This window comes from Dryobates pubescens, chromosome 3, assembly GCF_014839835.1.
Source record: "Dryobates pubescens isolate bDryPub1 chromosome 3, bDryPub1.pri, whole genome shotgun sequence".
In the NCBI taxonomy this organism is placed as follows: Eukaryota; Metazoa; Chordata; class Aves; order Piciformes; family Picidae; genus Dryobates; species Dryobates pubescens.
In genome coordinates, this window is record NC_071614.1 from 21,931,276 (window position 1) to 21,949,394 (window position 18,119).

The window sequence follows — 18,119 nt, forward strand, 5'->3', positions numbered from 1 at the left end:
TCCTGAGGACTTCCAGTGAGGAGTCCTGTGCAGCATTTCAGCAAAATGTCAACATTCTTAAATACTTTATTAAGAGGATAAAAAGTGATTGATGCTTTTGGCAGCTTTGCAAATGATGGCAGTGTCAGCAATTAGGGGCTAGGTTTGCCTTTCAGGCTATCTGCTTGTTTCGGTTCGAGAGACTGCTCCACCCTCACAGCTGTTCCTGAATTACTGGCTTATTTTTAGTACTTACTAAACAACATCTTTTTGACAGGATCAGTCTTGCCTCACTGCCTATATCCTCAGGTAATAAGATTGCAGCATCTGAAGTGAGGAATGAATTTCCCCATGACATATTGACAAAGAATTAGTGTTTTGAGCATGAATTACATTTAGGTACTGTGTGGCTGTAGCCCATATGAAGAGCAACCTGAGAGGGGATCTTACCAATGCTGATCAATATCTAAAGGGCATGGGTCAAGGGGATGGGGCCAGGCTCGTTTCACTGGTGCCCATTGACAGGACAAGGAGTAACAGGCATAATCTAGAATACAGGAGATTCCACCCAAACATAAGGGGAAATTCAATTCCTGTGAGGGTGCTGGAGCACTGGGCCAGGCTGCCCAGAGAGGTTGCGGAGTCTCCTTCACTGGAGAGATTCCAAACCTTCCTGAATGTGACCCTGAACAGCCTGTTCTGGGTGACTGCTTTACCAGGGCAGTTGGACTAGATAATCTCCAGATTTGCCTGCCAACCTCCACCATTCTGGGGGTCTATGATCTATGGTTCTCAGCAATAAGACAGCCCTGTCCAGTGTTTGTATTCTGCAAATCTTATTTTTAATCCTATTTGCTCACACAAGAAACACTGTTGAACTTTATGGGACTGTTCTTAAGAGTGAAAATAATTCAATATAACTCAATAACTCCCTTTACTCTTACGAGGCCTCCACCCTCAGTGCTGTGTCCAGATCTGTCCTCAGCACAGGAAAAATGTGGACTTGTTGGATTGGGTCCAGAGGAGACCACAAAAATGATTCAAAGGCTGGGACTCCTCTGCTCTTAGGACAAGCTGAGAGAGTTGGGGCTGTTCAGCCTGGAGAAGGGAAGGCTCCAGGGAGACCTTATTGCTGCCATTCAATACCTAAAGAGGGCCCATAAGAAAGATGGGAACATAGTTTTTAGCAGGCTCTGTTGTGACAGGATGAGGGATGATAGTTTTAAACTAGAAGGGGGGAGATTCAGATTAGATAGAAGAAAGACTTTTTTTTTACACATAGAATGGTGTAGGTCCAGGTTGCCATCACTGGAACTATCCCAGGCCTGGTTGGATGGGACATCTTGAGCAACCTGATTTAGTTGAAGATGCCCCTGCAGACTGCAGGGAGAGTGGACTAAGTGATCTTGAAGGGTCCTTTCCCACCCAAACCTTTTTGTGATTCTATCATAATGTTGCAAATTCAAACTCAGCTAATAAATGTCACCCTAATTTTAGAAGTATATCCTGCCCTGAACAGTCTACGCCTGTCTGTCCCTATGAGCTCTAAATCTGAACCACCCACAACACAAGAGCTGAAAAGCAAGGAGCAGCCAGATCTGTGATGCAAGTTCTACTGCTTCTATGGGATTGGGCTTTGCTCACTGGGACAAAATCCCTGCAGCTGCTTTTATCACATTATCTCTGTCCACATCATGTGCTGCCGATATCCTGGGGCACTATTGGCAGTTGTATAATCACTTAGCTTTTCTTTAAGTTGATATTCAGTAGTTGCCTGATTGCTTATTTATAACTAGACAATTAGGCACAAAGCTCCATATATCTGTCACTGCTACCAACTCAGATAATGGAAGGGAGAAAGGGGTGGGCGGGAATTGCAGGACAGCACTGACTTTTCTGCACAGACACTTTCCTGCAGACACCAGTTTCACAGAAGTCTGTCTGTCTATATGGCTCTTTAATGAGGTGCTAGGTAAACATTTTGGGTATGTTAATGTTTTTTTACTATTCTTACTAAATAATTAGTGTCAGTTATAAAAAAGACATAGCTGCTGGTCTGCAGAACCTGTGCTTTTGGAAGATTTGTGACCCTTCTCAAGGAATAAACAATCATGGTCTTGCTAAGTTGGGGGGGGCAGGGGGGGTGTTGCTTAATTTTTATACTGTTTAGTAAAATGCTCATTGAACAGAATTCTAAATAGATAAACTTAACCTTCTACACTGCAGGACTTCAGACAGCAAGCAAGCCTGGGATCAGTCACAGCCATATACACAGGGAAGAATTTGGGCATTAACATATGAATTGATGTAGATAATCAGTTAAGGGCATGAGGGGTGGGGTGAGGAGTGGGGTGGGGTTAGCCTTTAGGATCATCAGTTTCTAATTGGTGGCTGGACTCAAAGATTTTGAAAGGACCTTTCCAGACTAAAGGATTCTATAATGCTATCTTTGTTGTCATTTAGGGATGTAATTATAGGAATGTAATTTATAGAATCACAGAATGGTGGGGGTTGGAAGGGACATTTGGAGATCATCTAGTCCAACTACCCTGCTAAAGCAGGGTCACACACAGCAGGTCACCCAGGATTGCGTCCAGGTAGGTTTAGAATCTCTCCAGAGGAGACTCCACAACCTCTCTGGGCAGCCTATGCCAGTGCTCCAGCACCCTCACACGAAAGATTTTTTTTTCTCATGTTCAGATAGAACCTTCTGGGTTCTAGGTTGTGCCTGTTCCTCCTTGTCCTGGACACAACTGAAAAGAGTTGGCCCCATCCTCTTGACCCTTGCCTTTTAGATATTGGTCAGCATTGGTAAGATCCCCTCTCAGTCTGCCCTTCTCCAGGCTAAACAGCCTCAGGTCTCTCAGCCTTTCCCTGTAAGAGAGATGCTCCAGTTCATCATTTTTGCAGCCCTAAATGCAAATAGCATGGATTATGCTCCTATCATTTAGGAATTTACAGAATCACACAGGATACCAGCATGGGGGGTGGGGGTGGGGTTAGAAGTAACCTCCGAAGATCATCTAGTCCAAAAGCCCTCTGCTGAAGCAGGGTTGCCCAGGATCACTTCCAGGTGACTTTTATATCTCTTCAGAGAAGGAGACTCCACAGCCTCTCTGGACAGCCTGCTAAATATATAAGGAATGTACAGAACTTATAGAAGTTGTCAATGGTCTGAAGCATTTTCATTGTCTCTGGGGCTGTTGGGATGATGTGACACTTGCTGCCTTCTCTTCCTAGCTATCATTTTCTGCAGATCTTGAGTGTGTTCCAAAACCACCAGTTCGTCCCAGCTGGGCCACTCATCAGTCAACTGGGAACTTGCTGCCCTCCAAAGCAGCAGCAAAGACCCTGGCCCAGAGCCCCCAGTGGAATGCTGGGATACGACCTGCACCTGTTCGAGCTCCAGTGCCAAAGCCACTTGAAGGAAGAAAGAAGGACTTCATAAGGACAGCCAACAGGTCTCCTTGTTAGTATGCTGCCATACCCCATGTGGAGCCTATTGCAGTGGTTGCCAAAATCTCAATTAGTGCTCAGAGGGAAGGAGATGGTGCTGGCAGTATGTTTCTGTAGGCAAAGGAGAAGGCAGTCATTCTGGATGGTGGGACACCAGATGACAGTGATTTGCTATGTCAAAAGAGAACATATGGCCAAAGATGTCACATCTAGCACTTGCTAAATCCACCTGTCTGACACAACTGTCATCTTGGTATTGAACACTGGCAGGAGCTTCATGTAGGTTTAGCTTGCTCAATGGCAGAGCATGAGCTCTTAAATCAGAACTGACACTGGGCTCAGTCCAAAATCCATGGACTCTGCCAGGTCCTGGATAGATGCCAGAAGGAACTGGTATGGTTGGTTTGGAATCAGAGCATCCAGCAAATGAGAGGACAAAGCAAGGAGACAGCAGCTGAGAAAGCAGCTGATCAGTGAATGCCTTCCAAAAATAAGGAGAGAGAATGATGTGATCAGAAACAATTTTACACCATTTCAGTCTAGGAGTGACTTGGGTGACTATTCATCTCTTGATACACTCAGCATCTCCTGTTGGTCCTCATCTCTGCAGCCTGCTGGGAAAGTCTTTTGATATCTTTCAGAAGTACATAACATTTGTGCAGGTTTTGGTCAAAATCCTATTGGTACAGAAGTGGGTGATCAACATAAGGATTGAAATTTGTGACCCTTGATTTTTAACAGCACAAGAACCTGGAGTGAACAAAGGAAAAGAGACTTCTGATGTGATACTGTTAGGATTTTCAAAGAGATGACAGAGGTTGAGTAAAGGGAGCTTCCCCAAGTCAGTGACTATCCAGCAGCTATTGATAACCCCATTTAGAAGGGAGATAATGGAGCACTGGTGACCTCTAGCATTCCTTTGATTTTCCCTAGAATCTCACATTTTTAGGAGGGGCATAGCCTCTTCCCCATGAGGAGGTCCTACAGTGCAAATGAGTGATCACAAATGCATCTGTGAGACATGAAAGAAAGGATCTAAGCACAGATGAAAGATAATACGTAGAAGTAAGATGAGGTCCAAGGAAAACATGCAGAATTCTTAATGTAGGAAGCAGGACATAAATGCATCCTGTCCATAAAAGCCAATAGAGGAAAGCATCAATATCAGGCTAGAGGGTTACAGTCCCTCATGCTGCTAAAGCAACACAAAGTTTCTATGAGATAGGACCCTGATCCTGAAGTCATGATGCCTGGGTAGTCCTGGGAAGGTTGTATGCTGGACAGGGGCCAAGTCGTGAAGAGTTAAGTGTAGGCTCAGAGCCTTGGCTGCCTTATTGGTTATTCCAGTCAATCAAGGGAATTCCGCTGGTCTGGCAGCAGTATTGTGGCCTCCCAGGAATGCGGTACTCAGCTCCCATTGCTTGGCTCCTGGAGGCACTGAGTGTGGGAAGAATGTGTTTAAGTCTCTTAACTTCTGTGAATCAATCTGAAATTGCTGTTGAGGTGTGGCTTAGTGTTGCCAAATAGGATGGGAAAGGGAGTAAGGGGAGCTCCCGCAGGTAACTGATTACTAATGGTTCCGTATGGGTGGAGGATAACAGCATCACAGAATCCCAGAATCCTTGTGTGGTGGGGGTTGGAAGGGACCTCTGGAGATCTTCTATTCCAATACCCTTTTAAAGAGGGGTCACCCAGAGCGAGTTGCCCAGGATTGTGTCCAGCTGGGTTTAGAATCTATCCAGAGGAAGCTCCACAACCTCTCTGGGCAGCCTGTGCCAGAGCTCCAGCACCCTCACAGGAAAGAATTCTTTTCCTCATGTTCAGATGGAACCTCCTGTGTTCTAATTTGTGCCCTTTGCCCTTTCTCCTGTCACTGAACATCACCAAAAGAGTCTGGCCCCATCCTATTGCCCCCTGCCCTTTAGGTATTGATGAGCATTGAGAAAATCCCCTCTCAGTCTGGTCTTCTCCAGGCTAAGCATTCCCAGGTCCCTCAGCCTTCCCTCCTCACAGAGATGCTCCAGTGCCCTCAACATCTTTGTAGCCTCTGCTGGACTCTCTCCAGTAGTTCCTTGTCTCTCTTGAACTGGGGAGCCCAGAACGGGACACAGTACTCCCAAATGTGGCTTCATTAGGGCAGAGCAGAGGAGAGGAGAACATGCAGCATCCTGTCTGGCCCCGGCTGCAGTCAGTGTCTTCTTGATTAAAGGCAATTAAAAAATTGCATGAGAAAAGGGGTAGGGTCAGTGGGGAAGCAACCTAGCTACAAACACCATGACTGGGAGTATTTAAAAAACCAACCAACCAAACCAAACCTAAAAACACCAACAAGGCAAATTATCCCTGTAGGATTGCATTTGGATTAGGGGCAATTTGCTGCAAGGCAAAATGATGTATATTTTTTGTATCATGGAAAGACAAATCCTATCTTAATTCCTTCAGTGGTTTCTCCTGCACCTTTGTGACCTCTGCCAGGCTTTTCCCAAGGTAAATGTACCAATTTCAGATAGTGGCCAGCTGGGCTTTCCCAGGGCATGTTTGAAGACTGTCAGAAAGGTGGCTGCGAAGAATAAACCAATGTTTTGTTTGATTATTATTTTCTCTATAATGGAAACAGCCTTTCCATTCAATCCAAATTTGTAAAGGTATTTGAGGTATTAAATGCCACCAAAATCCCAAAGATTGGCTAAGTACCCAAATAAGTTTAGAGTCTGAATTCTCTGACTGCATTAATCTGATTCTTATATTATTTCTTTTTCCTCCCAGCATCTCCACTGTTTGAAGCTCAGCCCTGGCACATTCCTTCATCGAACCAAGGATCTGATACAGAGTAAGAAAGGATCCAGAGTATCTTTCATCCCAGCAGAACAGAAACTTATCTGCCTGGCACTGGGGAAACAACAGCAATGCTACTCAAGCCACAGGCTATGCCTGGTGAGGAACAGCTGCTTTTGAGTCCTTCAGAAGGACTCAGCTAATTTGTTTTTGGTTTTTTTTCCATTTGTTGCTAGAAAAGACTTTCTTCATTAACCTCACCACACAATGGAAAGAAATGGTCATGAAGGTCCTGCATCTATTCTCACCTAGGCTGGACAAACAAAACCTCAACTGCTCACAAACAGTTTGCATAGAAAAGTATGGCAGTAATGGAGACTGTTTTGGAGGCAATATGCTTGGTGCAATGACTCTTGCTGGCCTCTGCTGGATTCTTTCCAGTAGCTCCATGTTTCTCTTGAACTGGGCCCAGAATTCAAGATGTGGTCTCACTAGAGCAGAGCAGTGGGGCACAAGAATCTCCTTTGACCTGCTGGCCACACTCTTCTGAATGTCCCCCAGGAGACCATTAGCCTTTTTGGCCACCAGGGCACATCGCCCACTCATGAGGAACTTGCTATCCACCAGCACTTCCAGGTCCTTCTCCACAGAGCTGCTTTCCAGCTGGACAACCCGTAACCTGTACTGGTGCATAGGATCATTTCATACATGTTCAATGTTCACTATACATTTTAAGGCTTAGACTTTCTCTGATTTATAAAGTTCTTGTCTTTATGATGCTGTAAAATAACTACCAGCAATGTTCAGGAGCATGCCAAATGATTCATGTTTGAGCAGCAGACCTGTATAATGCCTTGATGTAACTTTTACTGATTATGTTGTTCAACTAAAAATATTTGTACTTATAACACACTTTGCAGTCATTCCTGAGGTCACAAAACTCTGAAATGAAAAAAAAAAAGATACTAAGAGAATGAGTCTCTATCACTTCCTTGTGCCACTGAGCTGTTGGCTGGCCTCAGGCAAGCTTGTGTCACCTTCTGTGCCCTAGGCTGCTGATCTGCAGAGGCAGATGGTTATTTCCCCCCCTTTGTAGTGCATTTCCAGATATTTTGATAAGAAATTACTAAAGTACAGAGGAAGGTTGTTTTGCCTTAGCCCTTCCTTGTAGATTCACATTTCCCTGCACTGTTCAGCATTTCCAGATCCTGCACAACTCTCATTAGCCACAACCTTTGATTAAAGAACTGAAAGCAGCTTTTAAACCTCACGGGCCAATGAATCAGCATGGCTGCAGCTGAATTCCACCAGTACAAGCAAGATCAGAATGTGAGCCCTAGGCTACAGCCTTGCTCAGATGTGGGGAACAAACCCAAACATGCCAGCCATCCTCTTACCCAAGCTTTACCATTTGTTTCTGCCCAAAACTCCACCTGCATTTACCTGCTGTTCCTTGCCAGAAGCAATGGCAGTGTTTGGTGCTTTAGTCTGGCTTTGCAGCCAAAATGCAGTTTCCCTAATTACTGCTCTCCTGAGCTAAAGAAAGAGAAACCTGGGAAAAGCAGCATGTGCCATTGAAGTGGATGGGAGTTGCAAGTGGGAGCACAGTTTGGATTGAAACTGAGCATTTTTGGAAACGTTCAACTTGTGTGGCAAGATGTGGCTGGAACTCTTTTCAGTAGTGCTCAGAGGTAGGATAAGAGCAATGGGCATAAAGTAGAACTCAGGAAATTCCACCTAAATGTAAGGAAGAAACGTCCTGTGAGGGTGCTGGAGCACTGGACCAGGCTGCCCAGAGAGGTTGTGGAAGAGGAGTGTATGTGAACTGTTGCCAGGCATGAGTGAACATTCATGGAGCAGAGTCTCAGCAGGCATGCTGGGGTTATGATAGGTTACAAGACAGTTACTGAGGCGCGTGGAGACTTTGCATCAAAGGGGAAGCAGCTGATGATAGCAGCTCAGTGCAAGATAAAAAGTTGCTGCAATAGGCGGATGAGGCTGATAACAAGGGGAGAGCAGAGCTCAGCTCACGTAACCAAGAGCTGAGGAGAGGAGGAGGCAATGACACAGTGTAGAGTTGGGTTTAGGGGTGTGGGAATCAGTTTGGAAATGGTTGCCTTGTCCCTGGTAGCATATAGTTAGACTGATCACCAGGTGGTCGAGCATCTAGCACAGGTATCCTGCCTGTCCTGTCCTCTGTGCCATCCCCAACACCACACAAAAACATCCTCCAGAATGATGCTGTGCACACAGGAAGCAGCAAGTAATTCAGGGGAAGGAGCTGCCTTCACACCGCAGCTGGCCCCAAGCAGGGCACAGTGAGACACAACCCCTAACTGTATGCCTGCATCTACAACACCCCTTGTTGCTGCAAAAGGTTTGAGAAAAGTGATGGCAGAAGACGGATGTCTGGAAAGACTCAGAGAATCTTGGATTCCTGGAATGGTTTAGGTTGGGAGGGACCTTTAAAGGTCATCTAGTCCAACCCCCCTGCAGTCAACAGGGACACCTTCTACTAGAGCACAGTGCTCAGAGCCCCATCCAACCTGACTTGGAATGTTTCCAGGATTGGGGCTTCTACCACCTCTCTGGGCAACCTGCACCAGGGTCTCACCACAAAAGAATTCTTCCTTGTATCAAGCCTGAATCTGCCCTCTTTTAGTTTCCAGTACCTGAAGGGAGCATACAGGAAGGCTGGAGAGGGACTTTTCATAAGGGTCTAGCACCAGGACACAGGGGAATAATTTTAAACTGAGGGAGAGTAGGTTTAGACTGGATCTTAGAAAGAAGTCATCGGGGACTTCACCGCCAGGACTCTCCAAAAATCACAGAAAGTGGCTTGGCAACTACATCAGCAAATTCTCTCAGGATTCTGGAATGCATCTCATCAGGTCCCATACTCATGCATGTTCAGGATCCTCAGGCGGTCACAGACCTGATCTTCCCTTACAGTGCAAGGGACTTGCTCCCACGGCCCCCATCCTGTAGTACATCAACTTGAGAGGTGTGAGAAGAGAGGTTGTCAGTGAAGATGGAGGCAAAAAGTACCTCAGCCTTCTCCTGTGTTGTTACCAGTTTGCCAGCCTTGCTCATCAAGGGGGGCATGCTTTCTTTGACCTTCCTTTTCTAGTTGACATCTCTACAAAAGCCCTTCTTGTTCTTTTTGCATCCCTCGCCAAGTTCAGCTCCAGCCATGCCTTGGCCTTCCAAGACAGATGCTTTTTAACTGTTTGTGCATCTCACACTCTGAGCCCACTCACTCTCCAAACCACAGATACATTTCTGATTGGCACAGGACGCCTAGGGGATCACTGGGGAGGTAAAATCAGATGTAGACAGGTCCAGACATTGCAGGGCACTCCCAGCACATCCTGTAGGAAGGAAGCTGAACTCACCTCTCCAAAAAGCCCTGAAGGAGAGAGAGAGAGGTAGTAACGGGAGCAGATGGTCTAAACCATATTTTCAAACTGCTCTGTCTTTGGAGCTTGCTTTGTATAGGCAGGATACTGGCAAACCTGTTTTGATTGGGATTAAATTAACGAAGGGGGAATGACAAAAATATGGTTATCTTTATTATCCTGAAAACCCCGCCCTCAAATGATGTACAAACTAGTGAGACTTTATTTGCAGGTTCTATTTGCTCGCGAATCCTACAAGGATGCTTATGGGCGACTTCAGTACAATTTAGAGAATTCACAAAACGGAAAAGCCACAAAATAGCTTTACCCCACTTATAAAACAGAGGCAAGCCAGGACCTTGGGGAAAGCCAACGAGAGTGCCGGTTGTACTCACCAGGACGGAGCAGGAACTGGGAGATACTCCCTAGGTCTCTCTTCGGTGGCAGGCTCCAGAGCTGCACGTTTATAATCCAATGCGTGGATAAACGGCACAAATCCGAAGGAAAAGGGAGCCGCCAAAATCAAAGCGTCCTTGGGCACAGCTGCCACTCGTGCCGCAGCGCGGCCTGGGCAGGGCGAGAGCAGCCGCAGTGCCGGCCTGGGCCAGCCGACAGCCGCAGGCGTGCGGCAGGCAGGGTCACTCCAGCACGAGGCCCGGAGCAGCACCTCAGGGCCGCCACGAATCCAGAGCGAGCCCAAAAATGACCGCCAAAACTGATACAAAAATGAGAGCCAAAAATAATGACAGCCAAAAAAAAAAAAAAAAAAAAGAAAAAAGAGAGAGAGAGTGAAAATGAGAGCACGCAGGCCGCTTTCTGGTCACTCTATTTAAGCCTTTCCCAGACACTGTGTCCGGTGCCAATATATCCTGGGCGCGAGGAGCGCGGCCAATCACAGCTCCAAACCCCAGCGCGGGCTTCCCCTCACGGGTGAACACCTGTGAGGGGCTTCAGCTCCCGGCGGGGAGAACGGAGCCTTTCTACCTGTCCCCCAGGGGGAGGGGAAGGCAATTTCGCGCCTTTGTCTTCCCCCATCAAACCTCCGCTGATGGAGGTGGGGGGGAGGGGGGTTTGAAGCACCCTGTAACAAAACCCTGCCAGCAAGGCGGGAGAAGCTGGATAGTCGCACAGGTCGTAAAAGCAAGTCACCTGGTCGTTACCAGCGTTTCTTTTCATTCTTCTTCTGTCATTTGGTAGTTTTTGGTTGGTTGGTTGGTTTGGTTTTGTTCTTGTTTGTTTGTTTTGGGGGGGGAGGTTGGTGGTGTTTGTTTGCCTTTTCCTTTTTTTGGTGGCCTGTTCTTCCTTGCTGCCTGTTCCCTCCTCTGCAGTCCTGCTTTCTCCTCTCAGAAGGTTCACATTACTCAGAGATAGGATAGAATAGAATAGAATAGAATAGAATAGAATAGAATAGAATAGAATAGAATAGAATAGACCAGGTTGGAAGAGACCTTTGAGATCATCATGTCCAACCTATTATCCAACCCACTTAATCAACTAAACCATGCAACTGATCCATAAGAATCCTCTGGTTGACCAGGATGCCACCAGCAAGAGCTGGCAGCACCAGTGAGGCTCCAGCAAACAACAACAACCAAACAAAAATAGGTAGGTCCCCACCTGATATATGTAAGTCAGCCCTGGAACCCCCTGCCTGGAGAAGTTGTAGATGTTGAAGCTCATATGAGCTCCAGAAGTCACAGGAAATTCATGGAAGGATCTCAAGCTCATTTCATAGGACCACAGGGGAATTAGAGCTGCAAAGGACCTCAGGTGGTGTCTGTCCAACCTCCTGCTCTAAGCAGGGTCAGCTTTGGTATCAGCCCAGCTTGCTGAGGGCTTTCATGTAATCATAGAATTACAGAATGTTTTTGGTTGGAAGGAACCTTTAAAGGCCATCTAGTCCAACCTCTGTGTGGCTGGCAGGGACATCTTCAACTAGATTAGGTTGCTCAGAGCCTTGTCCAACCTGAATTGGAATGCTTCCAGGGTTGGGGTATCTACCACCTCTCTGAGCAACTTGGGCCAGTGTCTCAGCACCCTCATTGTAAAAAAATTGTTCTTTACATCTAATGTAAATCTCACCTTTTAGTTTAAAATCATTAGCCATTTCAAGTCCTCCAAGAAGGAGATGACACAATTATTATGAGCAACCCCCGCCTGCACTTGGCACTCTTCTTACACCTGGTTTGGATCTCTCTGCTTGAAATTTATGCCAGTTACTTACTGTCCTCCTACAAAATATCACCGTGAAGGCATAACCTCCTTGTAAGTTCTGGAGGCTGCTGTCAAGGTTTTTCAGAGCCCTTCCTCTTCCAGCTGAGTGAGACTACCTCACTCTATTCCCTGAAATGAGGTTGGAGTGAGATGGAGTCCGTCTCCTCTCCCAGACGACAAGAGACAGGACAAGAGGAAACAGCCTCTACTTCTGTCAGGGGAGGTTTAGGTTGGACATGAGGCACAATTTCGTCCCCCAAATAGTTGTCAAGCCCTCGAACAGGCTGCCTAGGACCGTGGTGGAGACACCATTCCTGGAGGGACATGTAGATGTGGTGAGGAGGGACATGGTTTAGTTGTGGACTTGTCAGTACTGCATTAGCAGTTGGACATACGGATTTTAAAGGTCTCCTCCACACAAATTCCGCTCATTCTATGATACTTTGCTACCATCTAGCGTTGACAGAGCGCAGCGCACAAAGCCGGGCGTGGGGAGCCTTCAAGGGGACTCGAACCTCCTGCTGACATCGCCGCAATCCCGTCAAGTACCAGTAAATGCTCGGTAATTCAACGAGGGACGCTTAAAACCGGACACGATAAGGAGGGACGGCGACGCCCTGAGGCAGCGCTGCCAGTATCCACCCCGCTCCCTGCCGCCCCCTGCAGAGCCTGGCTGGCACTGCGCCCATGCGCTGCCCAGCAGCCCCCTTCCGCCCTCCTGCCGCTTTGCGGCAGCGCGGCTCTAGGTACGACATTTTTACGGCGGCACGTGTGTGAGGGAAACCTTGCTTTACGGTGAGAGGCGCTGGCCTGGCCTGCAAGGAGCGCTCCTGAGGGGCTGCCGCCAACATGAAGCAGAAGAGGAAAGGTATTGAGGTGGGGGGAGAATCGCAGTGTCCGGGGACTGGCGGCAGGGTGGCCTCTCACCCTTCCTAGGAGCTGAGGGTAGTGGGGCAGGGTCGTGCCGCCTTTCTCGGCCCTGTGTGTGTGGAAGGAGGGGTCGAGAAGCAACACTTCTATTAGTGTGTGGGCGTGGTGGGCGTGCTGTGGGGCAGGACTCGTCCTCATGCTTCCGTCGGCCCTTCAGGGGGTGGGAGCTGTGGAGTGATAGGGCTTTAGCGGATCCCGTAACCCTGTGTTTATGTGTGAAGTGAGGAAATGAGACAAGATCTTGCTCTGCCCACTCCATGTTGTTTTGGAGGTGGGTGAAAGGCCAGCTCCGACCTTGCTGGAGGGTTGGAGGGACTTGGCACTCCTTTGTGAGTCACTTTTTGTGAGTCACTTTTTTTTTCTCTCCGCTCTGGCGAATCGGGTGCTGTCACTGGGAGGCAGACTTTTGCATCCATGTGGGTGCTCAGAAGTTTTATCTTGCTCCTGACTGATTCCCTGATTATCAGACGTCGAATGGGATGCCGAGGGCAGGGGAGTCTGGGTGTTGCTGGACTTTTTTCTCAAACGGGGAGGATATGGGAGAACAAAGATGATGTAGGGGCAGCACAGGGGTAGCAGTGACCTGGTCTGCCCCGTGAACCCACCCGCAAAGAGAAACTGGGGGGGAGGGAGGGGGCGGGTGGGCATCAGTGGGGTGCATCTTCCATGTGGGTGTAAATTCACCTCCGCTGTTACAAAGGAAAGCTTTTGGAGAGATTGTGAACCTAGCTAGGTCCCTACTGGTTTTTGTTTGTTTGTTTTGGGGAGTTTTGTGGGTTTTATTGACAAGTTGTGCATGTTTTACTGTCCCAACACTTCTGTAGACAGAGGTGCACAAGGTGAAATAAGTGAACACTGTTGATAGGAAGTGTGGATGGATCTCTTAATGATTATATCCCTTTTTACCCAAAGATGGTGTAGAAGAAATGTGAGCAATGTTTGAAGTCTATACAGTGCAGACCCTTGTTGCAGCATGGAGTACGTATGTGGGGTATAGTGAGGAAGCTTTAAAGACTGATAACAGTTTGCTGCAATATGCTGTCTGTGATAGAGGGGTGTTTACAGAGCTGACCTCTTCACTTGGCTTGCCCCACTGTCTTTTCTATGAATGCATTCTTTTCCTGCAACACATAATAGCAGCATCAGACTATTCCACTAATTGTCTTCCAGTTACTTCTTATTTCTACCTGTTGTGCAGATTGCTCTGACCTAAGAAGCTGGAGTTTGCCCTAGAAGTAAAAGAAAAGCAGCAGCACAAGGCCAGGACTGTCAAATCTTTAGTAATGCTGCAAATCAAGAATATTTTAGAATATTTTGTTTGGAAGAGACTCTTAAGATCATCGAGTCCAACTATTAACCCAGCAGTGCCAAGTCCAGCACTAAACCATGTGCCACAGCACCATATCTCCATGGCTTTTCAGTTCCTCCAGGGACGGTGACTCCACCATTTCCATGGGAAGCCTGGTCCAGGCCTTGACACCCTTTTGGGGAACAAATTGTTCCTTATGTCCAAACTAAACCTCCCCTAACACAACTTGAGGCCCTTACCTCTTGATCTATTGCTTTTACCTTGGCAGAAGAAACTGACACCCACAGGGCTCCAGATCTGTTTCAGGGAGTTGTAGGGTGTGAGAAAATTTCCCCTGATAGTCCTTTTCTCCTGGCTAAATAACCCCAGAGTGTAACACGGTGGCAAAATGCCCTCTGTAGACAACAATTGTTGGAAATACAAAAAATGAATGCCAGAGCAGGTGGGCCCAAGCTGTCCCCAGCTCTTAGAAAGCTTTGGCTATACACGTGGTTTGTTGTTGTTTTCTCATTTCAGGAGACCTCAGCCATGCAGAGCTGATGATGATGACGATAGCTGACATCCTAAAGCAATTAATTGAGGCTCATGAGCAAGGAAAAGATGTGAATCTGAACAAGTAAGTCTCTCTGGGATGACGCTGAGGAGTGGATCAATGTGCCCCATACAGTCTGTTATGTTTGCTTCAAAATGGTTTGTTTCCACAGGCTACTCTCATTTCCTTACTGTTATCTACTAATAAAGACACCAAGAGTTCTGCTTTCCAGAGTGATTTTTCTACTTCATTGGCAATGCTCAGAGCACAAAATGGGCTTGTATTGGTGAAAAGCTCTACAAGATTTGTCCTTGCCTTTTGAAAAGTGTTTCCACCTGTGTTATCCTTCGGTAGTCCCAAAGTCAGTTCCATTAAGACAAGGAGAGATCAATCTAGGAATAAAATTTAAATCATATTTTCTTAGCAGTGTGTTATAGATGAAGTTGTTGTTCATGGAACTTTTTTTCCTTCTTTACATACATGGAGTAATAAAACCTGAATTTGTCCCACTGTTGCCTATTCCTTCCCCTCTACTCTGCCCTAGTGAGGTGACATCTGAAGTTCTTTGTCCAGTTCTGGGCTCTGCAGTTCAAGAGAGACAGGGGATTGCTGTGGAGTCCAGTAGCACCTACAAAGATGTTGAGGGGTCTGGAGCATCTCTATGATGAGGAAAGTGTGAGAGACCTGGGACTATTTAGCCTGGAGAAGAGCAGATTGAGAGGGGATCTTCCCAATGTTGATCAACATCTAAAGAGTGTGGGGCAAGAAGATGGGACCAGACTCTTCTCAGGGCTGTCTAGTGACAGGGCAAGAGTCAACTGGCACAAACTAGAACCCAGAAAGTTCCACCTTAACAGAAGAAAACACTTTTTTTCCTGTGAGGGTGCTGGAGTCTTGGAACAGGCTGTCCTGACAGGTTGTGAAGTCTCCTTTGGAGAGCTTCCAAACCCACCTGGATGCAATCATGGGCAGCTCATTCAGAGTGACCCTGCTTTAGCAGAGGTGGCTTGGACTAGATGGTCTTCAGAGGTCCTTTCCACCCCCCACCATACTGGGATTCTGTGATTTACATGATACAATTGCAAACTGTTTTTTACTGATACTGGAAATAACTGACACAGATATCTTAGAAATGAATCTGTGTGTGTGAATCTGCTTCATCATGTGGAAGACATGAAAATAGTTAAGTCACTGAAAACAGGTGGGCCAGAGTCTGTGGGCAGCTTTCCTGATGTTTTGATAAAGCCAGGTATAGAACTAAAATATGCAATGTAAGACTTCTGGCAGTTGTTGCATATCAGCTGTATTGGAGTTTTAGTTTCAGTGCCCTAGTACACAATGCAGCTGTTGTAAGGGATTACAGAAAGGCTTTATCATCTGGGAAGGCAATCCGAGAGAGCCTGCCTAGATCTCCCTGTGACTGAAGAGGAAGTGTGGCTGTTGAACATGGAGCTGCAAGTGGGAATGGAGCTGTTAAGTGAAGGTATTTTTTCTGCTTGCAGGCTGAAAACCAAGACATCAGCGAAGTATGGACTTTCAGCACAGCCACGGTTGGTTGACATCATCGCTGCAGTTCCACCACAGTACCGCAAGGCGCTGGTCCCGAAGCTGAAGGCTAAGCCTATAAGGACTGCTAGTGGGGTAAGTGCTACATTGTTTTCTTCTTAGATTTCTCCCCTGTTCTCATTAATATATTGCATTTAATTATTTTCAAAGACCAGGATATTGAGTGCCCAGCAGGTTTAATACAGACACACTGGCTGCATTGCCAGCTTCCAGGTTGCCTTTTCACTGATGTTCTGCTTTCAAAATGTTTGGAAGAAGAGAAAGAGGGAATGTGTAAGTTCTTGTTTAAGAGCAGTGTGTCTGCAGGCCCTTTCAGTGAGCGAAGGTAAAATCACAGAGTCATAGAATGATGTGGTTTGGAAGGGACTATTAAAGGTCATCTAGCCCAACCCTCCTGCAGCAAACAGTGACACTTTCAGCTAGATCAGGCTGTTCAGAGCCCTGTGCAGCCTGACTTGGAATGTTTCCAGGGATGGGGCATCTACCACCTCTCTGGGCAGCCTTGGCCACTGTTTCACCACTTTCACAGGGGAGAATTTCTTCCTTTATTCCAAATCTCTCTTTTAAACTAAAAGCTTTACTCTTTGTCCTAGCACTATATTCCCTGACAAAGACTTCTACCCCATCTTTCCTGTAGGCATCCTTTAAGTACTGGAAGTTAGAATTATCTTAGTATTTAACATGTTTCTTTGAAAGGTAGGTTCAGGCTGAAAGCAGGAATAGAGATGCAGCTAATATTCAACTGTGTCATTTTGAACTTCCAGACTCTATGTATAGCATGCCTAAAGTCAACAACAACAAAAAACCCCAACAAACTAACCAACCAGAATGCCACCATGGTGGGGGTTGGAAGGGACCTCTGGAGATCATCTACTCCAGTCCCCTGCTAAAGCAGGGTTGCCCAGAGTGGATTACCCAGGATCATTCCCAGGCAGGTTTGGAATCTCTCCAGAGAAGGAGACTCCACCACCTCTCTGTGCAGCCTGGTCCAGGGCTCTGGCACCATCACAGGAAAGTTTTCCCTTATGTTTAGGTAGAATATCCTGTGTTCCAGTTTGTGCCCATAGTTCCTTGTCCTGTTGCTGGGCACCACCAAAAAGAGTCTTGCCCCTTTTTTTCCTCCTGATCCTTTAGCTGTTGATCAGCATTAAGAAGATTCTTCTCAGTCTGCTCTTCTTCAGGTAAAACAGCTCCAGATTTCTTAGTCTATCATCATCAAAGAGATGCTCCAGTCCCCTCAGCATCTTTGTAACCTCCACCAGACTTTCCAGCAGTTCCTTGTCTCTCATGAACTCAGGAGTCTGGAACTGGACACAAACACTGCAAATGAAAATCCAGGAAGTGTTCAAATTTTCTAACTTAAAAAAAAAAAAAGCAAAGCAAAAAAACCACCACCACAAAAAAACCCCAGAAAACCAAAACACTAAAAAAAACCCCAAAACACCAAACACCAAAAAAAACACAAAACAAAACAAAAACTAACCACCAAACAATATGCCCCAGAAACCCCACTCAAAAATATTTTCCTCTTTTGGGCTGTGGAATATTGCATTAATCTCTTAGTCCAGCCAGGATTTATGAAAACTAGAAATGAGGTATTTGGAGTTGGGTGCCCCACATAAGTGGACACTAGAAAATCTGTCTCTTCTCTCCTTTTTACAAATGAAGACAGTATCTGGCATTTTGCTTGCATTTGATGTGTGAAAAGTTGTGAGAGCAGCTGGGGAAAGCCATTTTGGCTCACATGGAGTGAAAAACCTAATTTTGTTAGCTTTGACTTCTGTATTTTTGTTTCTTTTCATCAGGGTTGGAGCACCTCTTCCACAAGGACAGGCTGAGAGAGTTGGGGTTGTTCAGCCTGGAGAAGAGAAGGCTCTGGGGAGACCTTGTGGCCTTTCAGTACTTAAAGGGGCTAATAAGAAAGATAGGAACAGACTTCTTAGCAGAGCCTGTTGTGACA

The 18,119-nt window shown here is 46.5% G+C and overlaps 2 protein-coding genes across 2 annotated transcripts in view; both read left to right on the forward strand.

Moving 5' to 3' along the window:
- FBXO16 (F-box protein 16) overlaps window positions 1-6,354 on the forward strand; it is a 46,279-nt gene extending 39,925 nt beyond the window's left edge. Inside the window, exons 8-9 of the mRNA XM_009907731.2 lie at window positions 3,220-3,448; window positions 6,202-6,354. Of these exons, the coding sequence (XP_009906033.2) occupies window positions 3,220-3,448; window positions 6,202-6,269 (297 nt within the window). The 3' untranslated portion in view covers window positions 6,270-6,354. The remainder of the gene's footprint in view (window positions 1-3,219; window positions 3,449-6,201) is intronic.
- Window positions 6,355-12,599: 6,245 nt separating this feature from the next.
- Window positions 12,600-18,119, forward strand: part of ELP3 (elongator acetyltransferase complex subunit 3) — a 110,236-nt gene continuing 104,716 nt past the window's right edge. The window contains exons 1-3 of the mRNA XM_054179754.1: window positions 12,600-12,690; window positions 14,578-14,677; window positions 16,096-16,234. Coding sequence (XP_054035729.1) covers window positions 12,672-12,690; window positions 14,578-14,677; window positions 16,096-16,234 — 258 coding nt within the window. The 5' untranslated portion in view covers window positions 12,600-12,671. The remainder of the gene's footprint in view (window positions 12,691-14,577; window positions 14,678-16,095; window positions 16,235-18,119) is intronic.